Raw genomic sequence first — 9,850 nt, forward strand, 5'->3', positions numbered from 1 at the left:
TAAGAACAACATACAATTACAAGGAATATAAGTGTTTCATCATCTACAGTCCATAATATCATCAAAAGATTCAGAGAATCCGGAGAAATCTCTGCACGTAAGCGGCGAGGCCGTACACCAACACTGAATGCCTGTGACCTTTGATCCCTCATGCGGCACTGCATTAAAAACAGACATCATTCTGTAAAGGATATTACCACGTGGGCTGGGGAACACTTCGGAAAACTATTGTCAGTTAACACAGTTCGTCGCAACATCTACAAGTGCAAGTTAAAACTCTACCATGCAAAGTGAAAGCCATGCATCAACAACACCCAGAAACGCCACTGGCTTCTCTGGGCCCGAGCTCATCTGAGATGGACTAATGCAAGGGGGCAAAGTGTGGTCTGACGAGTCCATGTTTCAAATTGTTTTTGGAAATCATGGACGTCATGTCCTCCGGGCTAAAGAGGAAAAGGACCATCCAGATTGTTATCAGCTCAAAGTTCAAAAGCCAGCCTCTGTGATGGTATGGGGGTGTGTTAGTGCCCATGACATGGGTAACTTGCACATCTGTGAAGGCACCATTAATGCTAAAAAGTACATACAGGTTTTGGAGCAAAATATGCTGCCATCCAAGCGACGTCTTTTTCAGGGACATCCTTGCTGATTTCAGCAAGACAATGCCAAGCCACATTCTGCACGTGTTACAACAGCGTGGCTTCGTAGTAAAAGAGTGCGGGTACTAGACTGGCCTGCCCGCAGTCCAGACCTGTCTCCCATTGAAAATGTGTGGAGCATTATGAAGTGCAAAATACGACAACGCAGACCCCGGACTGTTGAGCAACTGAAGTTGTACATCAAGCAAGAATAAGAAACAATTCCACCTACAAAGCTCCAACAATTAGTGTCCTCAGTTCCCAAAGGCTTAAGTGTTGTTAAAAGGAAAGGTGATGTAACACAGTGGTAAAAATACCCCTGTCCCAGCTCTTTTGGAACATGTTGCAGGCATCAAATTCAAAATGAGTGAATATTTGCAAAAAACAAAGATTATCAGTTTAAACATTAAATATCTTTGTCTTTGTGGTGTATTGAATTAAATATGGGTCAAAAAGGATTTGCAAGTCATTGTATTCTGTTTTTATTTACATTTTACACAATGTCCCAACCTCAAGGGACTTGGGGTTTGTAGTTATGTCGACATGTATTGCTAGAATGTCAATAATGCAAAGAAAATATTGCATCAATCAGACTTCCTTGTTCTTTTACACTAGCGTCTCCAGTGATATGTCATCTAAATGTAAGAAATTCTCTACTAACTCGTTCCTCAGTATGGTATAAATCCTTTATTAAATAATCATAACAATAATTATAATAACAATCATAAAAAGAGCATTTCTGTACAAAGACCCCTTTAAAACAACAACAACAGCAGCAGTCTGAGCAGTGTGAAGGGGGGGAGCCTTTCCTCTAATTTGTTTGGTCCTCCCGAGCAGAAGGGGGCACTATGACTGTCAGTCAGTGTCAAATCACTATATCAGATCCCGGCTCCAAAGGCAAGCTGGATCCCTGAGGCCCCAAGGCACTTTGCAGAGAGTCAGTGGGGTCCAGAGATGCGGCCTCAGAGAAGAGGGACAGAGAGTGTGTGTGTGTGAATGCACATGGTGAAGGTATATGGGATCAAATTAAATGCATGGGTAGTGAGTCTATGGTCTCAGATATATCTCTATCGGCAGCTGATGCCTTCATTTTTAGGTCTGAATGCCTCTAGGTGTGTGTGTGTGTGTCCAAAATCTGCTTCATGTTTTGTATATACTGTACATGTGTATATACAAGTGAAGTAATGTGCGCATGTGCACGGGAGGATCTCTCACCCTCTCCTTCTCATGCCTTATGAGTCCATTCAGAGCGTGCAAGAGCAGACCCTTTCTGGCTGGTTTAAAACCGTCCCCACCTTGCTGTGCAAGTGCCTTCAATAAAAAAAACAAAAACAAAAGACAAAACGACTTCAGAAGACAGGCCGCAATTAGCCCAGCAGGCTGAGGTGAGGGTGGTGTGATGTATGGATATGTTTTTTGGGGGGGAGGGTCCTTTAAATCATGGCTTTTGAGGTCCACATGTAAAAAGAGAGAAAGATGGACAGCTCGTGTCTCTTCTTAATGTCATCTCAAATTTCCTTTTTCAACATTTCCACAGTTTGCTTTTAAGGCTTGTTTCTCTCTGGGTGCACAGTCAGTCGATTGAGAAAGCTGTTCCTGGCTGTGCATTTGTTTTTGATCTCTTTTCTTTGTCCTCGTGAAAGCACAGAGAGAGCATTGCCCCTGTGAGAGAGAGAGGCAGGGGATTTCAGTGCTTTGTCAGCCAGTCTCACTCTCTGTGTTTCTGTTTCTTCAGTGGTTTTCAGTCTCTGCTCTTACCAGCAATCCATAGGTTGCACTACCCAAAGATCCATGACATTTCCCCATTAACCATAGTGTTAACATGACCTTCCCTTTAACAGGAACCAGTAACAACAGTCTCAACAACCAAATAACCAACAACCAAATCTAAAAATAACTCTTTCGGTCATAAATAGAATGTGTTAAAACGCTCCCCACCTCGACAGTCACTTTCTTTGCCTCTTTTTTCTACTTATCTGCCATCACAGACTAGCAACAGGCCAGAACACAAACATTAAACAGAACGAGAGTGACTGAGCAGAAAGACGAACTCGAGGGATGTCGGTGACTAAAAATACCACAGACTGTCAGGAACTAAGAGGATAACTGAGGCTGATAGGTAGCAAAGTCTACGACAGAACAAAAAGCCAACAGGCCACACAAAGAAGCTAAGTTCTAGGCCACTGTGTTCACATGTGATCAGAAAAGACACTTTCTACCCTACCACCTTTCCAACACAATGTGTTCTGACTCAGTATGTGTAGCTTACATTATCCAGTTGTAAAACTAGACCTCATATAAATCTAAGATGCTTTTATAAACAGTTCTCTTTTGGCAGAGCATGAATCTGTATTTGATATGTGAAGATATTTATTTTTTGAGGCCTGTAATGGAACAATCCATCTGGGTAACCCCAGTCTTTCTCTTATTGGTTGTCAAACACTGGACGATGCCACGGTTTCCAAACAGGAAACAAGTTCTCATTTGAGCTAATGAGCGACTTTCTCGTCCATGTGTCCAGGGATCTGCACCACTGAGGAAGAAAACGGACACAAAGATGAACTGGAGGAAATGAAGAAAATGGCGAGAGGTTTTCTCAAAAGGGCTGTATCTCTTGCTGTTGTTCTATCTCTTTTTGGGTTTCCTCTCTCATGCCTCAGTGCAGCAGCGCTGTTGGTTCAGTTTAACTTTGTGCTTGAGGCCGTCATACAGTTCGAAGTTGTAGTTTTCCAGGGTGGTGGAGGAGCGTGACGAGAGGCCGCTGTAGGAACAGGTGCAGTACAGGAGGAGGCCGGCACAAACCGCACCGAGCAGGACGCCCAGAGCGCTCATGACAATGATGGTGACCAGGATGGGGTCCAGAGTGTACAACCACGAGTTGTCCTTCTCTGAGACATGGGTCACTGGAGGATCTGATGATGGAGATGGTGTGTTCCATTCGGGGAACTGTAAAGCTGTGGCAAAAGAGAGGAAAACAAAAATAATCTGTTTTATAGAATTTATAAAGAAAACTGAAGATTTTGGGATTGAGGATTTGGTTTTGTAAATGAAAACTGTTTTGTTATTGAAACGGAAATGTGACAAAAACTGTCTCTACTGATCAAAAGTTGGCTCGGCTGGTGCCTTACCTCCACCCAGTGGGTCTCTGCCACTGAACAGTCGTCCATCTCCAAATTCATTGGGCTTTTTAACTGTCAGAGAAAAGCAAAGGAAACACTGCCTTTCAGCATCAAGCAAATTGTTAAAGCACAGCAAGTGCACTGAAAAATGTTGCTAAGCCGAGCAACAAACTCATCTCCATTCAAAAAGTGGTAACTGAAGTAGCAACATATTTGTTACTTTTGCCAAATGATTTTAATGAGTATTCAGTGGTTTGTGGTTCAAATTGAATTCCTTATCAATCATCAGCAATAGTGGGAACCACATACATATATATAAAAAAAACCTTTTTAATACTGTAAGGTAGTTCATATTTTTGGTGTTATTTTTAATCATTTAGAGATGTAGCATTCATTCACACACATAACTCTCAGAATAATAGAAAAATATGACTTTATTATTAGAGAAAGACAAGTATGATACATTCTTGTCAAACACAGTTATCATGTAAGATACTGATGGTATAAGACTGTTCATTCCATGTGAATAAAGATTAAAACATGACCAAATAATTAACATTACTCATCATTATCACCATTAAAATCATCGACAATTAATGTCAAGTTTAAGAGTGGTGTATAAGATGATCAAAAGAAAAAAAAACATTAAAAGCAACACATGGCAACATTTAAGTAGTGTTGTTGAAATCATTTGACAGATTTAAGTGTTTGAACAGGAAGATCACTAGTGCGGTAAAAGTAGCAATGTCTGCAACACTTGACCTGAGCCCAGTAGCATAAATGTACTTTAGATGAGTTTTCTTTTCACTTTTTGTGTGTGTGCATTTGAAAGTGTGTGTTTGTGCTTGCTGCTCTTGGCAAGCATTCAGGAGTGGGAGTAACTGCTTGGCAAGGCACAAGTCTAGATCTGGAGGTCTTTGATGGCCAGTGGTGTAATTAATACTGTTACCAGGGCAACTGAAGTTGGCAGCAGATTGGATGATGGAGGTGTGGTAGTTGGGAGGAAAAAGTGCTTACTGCAGCCTTAATAAATGCTATCTATCCATTAACTAATTACAACTATTAGAGGCTTGGAGCGTAATGGTGTCGAGATGGACCAAATAGGTTGTCCAGTCTCTCCTCTCTAGGTTGATTTAAAAGCACACAGTGAAAGTGTGCCAAAAAAACCCTTTTTCCTCTCCGGAGCTTCTAAAATGTGGCCACAAATCGAGGTGCATTCTGCTGAGCTGTGGGCTAGTTGGTGATGGATTTGTACTGCTGTGACAGATCACAAAAGCACGGCCCGTTAAGCCACAGAGCGAAGACCTCAATTTCATTCAATTCACAGTGTTAAACTGAGCTTGTGTCAAATCTGACCTCTCTGTTCTGGCTGATGAGAAAGAAATTGGTGCCAATTTGTCTGTCCCGGTCAGTTTTGAGAACATTCACATTAAAACAGGCTTTTAGATCCCAGATATGTTAAATATGTTTATGTTAGGAGCCACTCAAGGCATCTTATGGCACTAAAGGAAGAATGATCAATAGCTGGAGCTCTGCTCTGGTTTTCATAATGTCTTGGATCCCTCTCAAGGGTACACATATTGTGTAAAACAAAAACACTGCGCTTATAGCTTCCAGCTGTGGGATCTGTCAGAGGATAAATCAAAAATCAAAAACGACAGAGTGACAGCAGACAGCTGTGTCTATTTACAGCTCTGAAAACAAGCACATATAGTATTCACACTGAAAACACAACAAGACTTGGCTCAACTTTCATCTGGGCAGCTCAAAGTCATGAAGAAACATGGGGAGTGGGTGGTATGAAGCATGAATGGGAGTGGAACAACGTGCTTTATTACGCCAGAGAATCAAGATGAAACACTAAACACTGAAGATGGCTGCATCCATCACTGACTGATGCCTTTATCAGGAGAAGACGAGAAGTGAAATCAAACGTGCTGGTTATCTCCATTTATAATGCAGGACTTTAAGTATGATGGATTTGCATGCCTTTGTTTTTAAATGTGCACATGCTTTGTGAAAAGGACAATGGAAGGATTTTTTTCTTGTCAGTTACAATAGCCTCACTATTGGTACAACTCATATCACACCTATTTCCTGTTGTTATTACAGAGATCCAGAGTGCTTTATTTTCCGGGACTTGCCAGATCATTTCCACAGCTAGTACGCTGAATGCCTAACAGTTTTCCTTCTGTCTCAGCGCTGCAGAGCTTCTCATGTCTCTGGGGTCTTGTTTTAGCCTCTGGTTTGGCAGCTCTGGCTGGCTCTTGCAGCAGAACTGGCTTGACCCCATTCTCAACCCAGCCCACACATGTCTGTGTGTATGTCCATACTGGGATCAGTCCAGGAGGACTGCTGGGGTTATGAGGAGCCAGTCAGGTCTGAAACAAGCTGTTCAGATAACTTCAGTCCTCTCATCACGAGCAGCATAGTGTGAAATGCAACATCAAACTCCTTATGGAAACAAAGAAGAAAACAGCAACCGAAGCTACATCCATTACAGACAGAAAGAGAGAGCACTGTTTCTTTGCAAATTTTCACTTGGCAGTTCAGAACAATGTCTGTGTCATCATCACCCTTGCAACTGTAAACTAAAGGAGGGAGGGGTTCTTCAAGTGGATGTTCTGTCAGTCTTGCAGCACGACGCACACTGCCACTGACATCACAAGCTGCCATCCTGCTCTGGCAAACACAGCACGGCTAAGTGTTTCTTTTCAGCAGAGCGTACGGTGTCGATCCCGGCTGTCCAACCTCACTGTCAGGACTGGCTCCACCCCTGGGGTGGCCATACTGGAGGACCAGTTAGAATACTGGAAGCACTGCGAAGAGCTGTGATAGGCCACTGACAGCTGGCTCTTCTTGGTGGCCAGGTGTTGTCGGCAGCAACAAAGGGCTCTGGCCAAGATGGCTACCGCCAGGAGAAGGAGGGCGCCCCCGGCGGCCATAATGTAATACCAATGGATGGGCAAGGGAGGCACAGGAACGCCTCCCCCTGGTGGAGAGATACAGAATAATTGGCCAGTAGGAAAAGAGAGGAGTGGCACTTGTTTATTTTCTACATTTAATTCCCTATTTTCTATACCTACTGGTGTTCATCATAGGAACAACAGGCGTGCACCTCATATGAGCATGCACAAGCATGCGCTTGAAATCAGTCCAATGGTTCATCCAATCACATGCAATAAAATAAATTTTTTAACGCTCCAGTGAAATGACTTGGTGTGAAATGGACGCCAAAATAATTAGTTAGAAAAGCACCCACACACAATGAATTAAGGAGCTTCTTCTTCCTGTCTTGCACTGGCACAGGAAGTCACAAACAGCCCCCTGATAAAGTCTCAGAACCATGCAAGAATCATCCAAACACCACATGGGAATCCACTGTTCCAGAGCTCTCTGAGCCGAAGTTGGGCTGGGATTTGTTATTTAGCTGGCTTGAGTTGGCAGATTTGTTTTGAGTACATAATTTATCCCATTCTCTGTTCTTGGTTTTTCATTTTCCTTTTTCTCATGCAGCCGTCTCCTGGCCAGTCCTCTCTTCCTCAAGCCAAGCGCTGTCTCCTTGGAGACCATCTCCACAGATCCTCTACACTGCTGCCCCTGGCTTGAACCCCCCCTCTCAAATTCTTGGTAAGAACCAACAAGCCACCTTCCAAGAAGCCTCTACTTGACTATCTAAGTCTGCTATGCAAAAACAAACCCTTAAACACAGTGAAAAACATGTCCACATGTGCATCCAGACTTGACGTAGGGAGCTATAAGCCCGGGAGAATCATACACTGAAGTTGGGAAAGTGAAGCAGACCTGAATACATCCTGATTTTTGGACCATATCACATAATTACAGAGGGAAATGGTGCGTGCTCCTGCTGCTTCACACTGCACACACTCATTAGACAGAGCTGAGTTAGGGAGAGGAAAGAGGGGGACTCCCTGTGCTTGCTGCTGCTCAGTCACTCTATCTGATTGCTTTTCACTAGGGACACTGGTGTGTGTGGTAATATTAATGTGTGTTTGTGCATGTTTGTCAAGGGTTAGAGACTGTGTGTGAGTGTGTGAAGATGGAGGAGTAGAAAAGCTGAAGAAGTGCACACGCATCACATTTGCACTAAAACCGTCGAGCTCTTATCTTATGGGAAGACATTATGAGATGCCAAAACAATAACATCAATCTCATAGAGTCCCCCAGGATGCTCCAAATATTTTTCATGAGGCAGACAGTTATTTAAACCCCTTCAGGCTGTGTCAGGCAGCTTAGAACAGAGACTATGTAGTTCTTTTCAAATATCTCACTCCATGAGGTGTGCTTGATTTAGTCTGCCTTGCATGTAGAGTTTGCTCTTTTGAGACTAATTCTTTGTTTCCACTGAGACTGACAAAGTAAAACTAATATATAACAATAAAAATATCATATGATCTACTTTCTGACTTGAATAGAGTTTGAGAAAATTCATTTGGTATTTGTAAGGATTTTAGTGTCTGTTTGGTGATGTTTTAAAATGAATGTAGTTTTATTAATCTGGAATTGCACAGCTCCAGCAGACTCAGTCTCTGTGTTGTCGGTGAAGGACTGGTTTGGGCTGAATGTTTAGACGGTGAGACAACTTAGTGCCACCAAGCAAAAAACCCCAGGCTAGTGCATACCAACGGGCAGAATGCAAGACCAGAGAGGAAGTGACATCACACCAAAGTGACACTCACCTGGATTTTCAGGAGAAAAAGCTGTAAAGGGCTCTGCAAGGACAGACAGACAGGAACAGAGAGAGAAAGACAACTGTTAGACAACCTTAAATATGGGGTAAAAGTCAGTCAAATGTCACACAACTATCAAACTCCTGAGAACCTTAGTTAATTCCTCATATAACTCACATGAATTATCGGGTCCTTTTTTACAATGCATTTTCAAACAGAGCACATACTGGGAACTTGAGATGGGCTGGCTGAGAGTGCAAAGGCTATGTGTGTATGTGTCCATGATTGCAAAGTTCACGCATTTCAAGTTGTTTATCTGCAAAGTCCAGTTAAACTGGAGGTTAGGCTTGCTGCAAATACACAGAGCAGAACCTTCACTTTGACTGCCTGGAATGCAAACACAAGGAGCTGGTATGTGTGTCTCAGTGAGTGTGTGTGTGTCAGGGGGGCGGGTGAGAATTAAAGAAAAAGGGAAACCAACTTGGGACCTGGCGCCTTTTGCTGGGAATGCCAGCATACTGTGAAAAACTCGACTGCGTTGGGTGATAAGCAACATCCCAGCATGCTCTGGGAGTAGCAAAGGAGGAGAGGGAAAGGAAGAAGGAGGCAGAAGGGCACTGGGAGCTGGGCTGTCATCTTTGCCATCCAAGTTGCTGTGCTGCTTTGATTCTCTCAAGATTCTCACACACACATACACACAAAAAAATCACTGGGAGAACGCAAAGAGGCAAAAACACACAAAAAAGACATGTTTGCCACAAGCTAGGGACGTTATAAACACACACATATTCCCTCAGTTACACTTTGCCTGTGGTCCTGGACCTCACTACGGTCCAGCTCCAAAAACCATGGGATGTCAGTCAGAAGTGATGACAGCAGGTTTTTTGCTCTGAACCCCCGGCTTGGTCTCTGATCTCTTTAAAACCCTCTCCAAAGCCTCTGCTCGGGCTAGATTAAGGAGGCTACGCTGGTGCTCAGCTCACACCAGGCATCCAGAAACTTGCTTGGGAAACAGCCTGTCTAGTAACTCCCTTTGACAGCTCAGGAAAAGCTCTGTTTACAAATATGAGGAGCGGAGTGAATTCAAGAGAGATAGAGAGAGAAGAAAGAAGGAGAAGAAGAGAAATGTAATGAAACATAGATTAGCATCGCTGGGGCCCACAGGGCGTTTATGGCCTAGTTTTCCTATTCTTCTTTTTTTTTTGTGAAGGAGTAAATGCTGTCCCTCCCTCTGCTTTCTCCTTTCATCTCTGTATTTGGTGGGCTCTTTAGGGAGGCAGTCTCCAAAACTGGGATGAGAAGGTGAGGGAGTGAAGAGAGGACTGGAGGGTGGGTGTGTTTATCATGTCATGCCGTCACTGTTCAAGGACCTTAAAGCTAAAAGTGGAGGCTGAAGGGAAAG

General features: G+C 43.3%; 1 protein-coding gene across 1 annotated transcript in view; it reads right to left on the reverse strand.

Moving 5' to 3' along the window:
- Window positions 1–1,750: 1,750 nt before the first annotated feature.
- nrp2a (neuropilin 2a) overlaps window positions 1,751–9,850 on the reverse strand; it is a 59,992-nt gene continuing 51,892 nt past the window's right edge. Inside the window, exons 16-19 of the mRNA XM_020592141.1 lie at window positions 8,458–8,490; window positions 6,474–6,749; window positions 3,767–3,829; window positions 1,751–3,592 (exon numbers count right to left, since the gene is read on the reverse strand). Of these exons, the coding sequence (XP_020447797.1) occupies window positions 3,288–3,592; window positions 3,767–3,829; window positions 6,474–6,749; window positions 8,458–8,490 (677 nt within the window). The 3' untranslated portion in view covers window positions 1,751–3,287. The remainder of the gene's footprint in view (window positions 3,593–3,766; window positions 3,830–6,473; window positions 6,750–8,457; window positions 8,491–9,850) is intronic.

Source organism: Monopterus albus, unplaced genomic scaffold, assembly GCF_001952655.1.
Source record: "Monopterus albus unplaced genomic scaffold, M_albus_1.0 scaffold16.1, whole genome shotgun sequence".
NCBI classification, from domain to species: domain Eukaryota; kingdom Metazoa; phylum Chordata; class Actinopteri; order Synbranchiformes; family Synbranchidae; genus Monopterus; species Monopterus albus.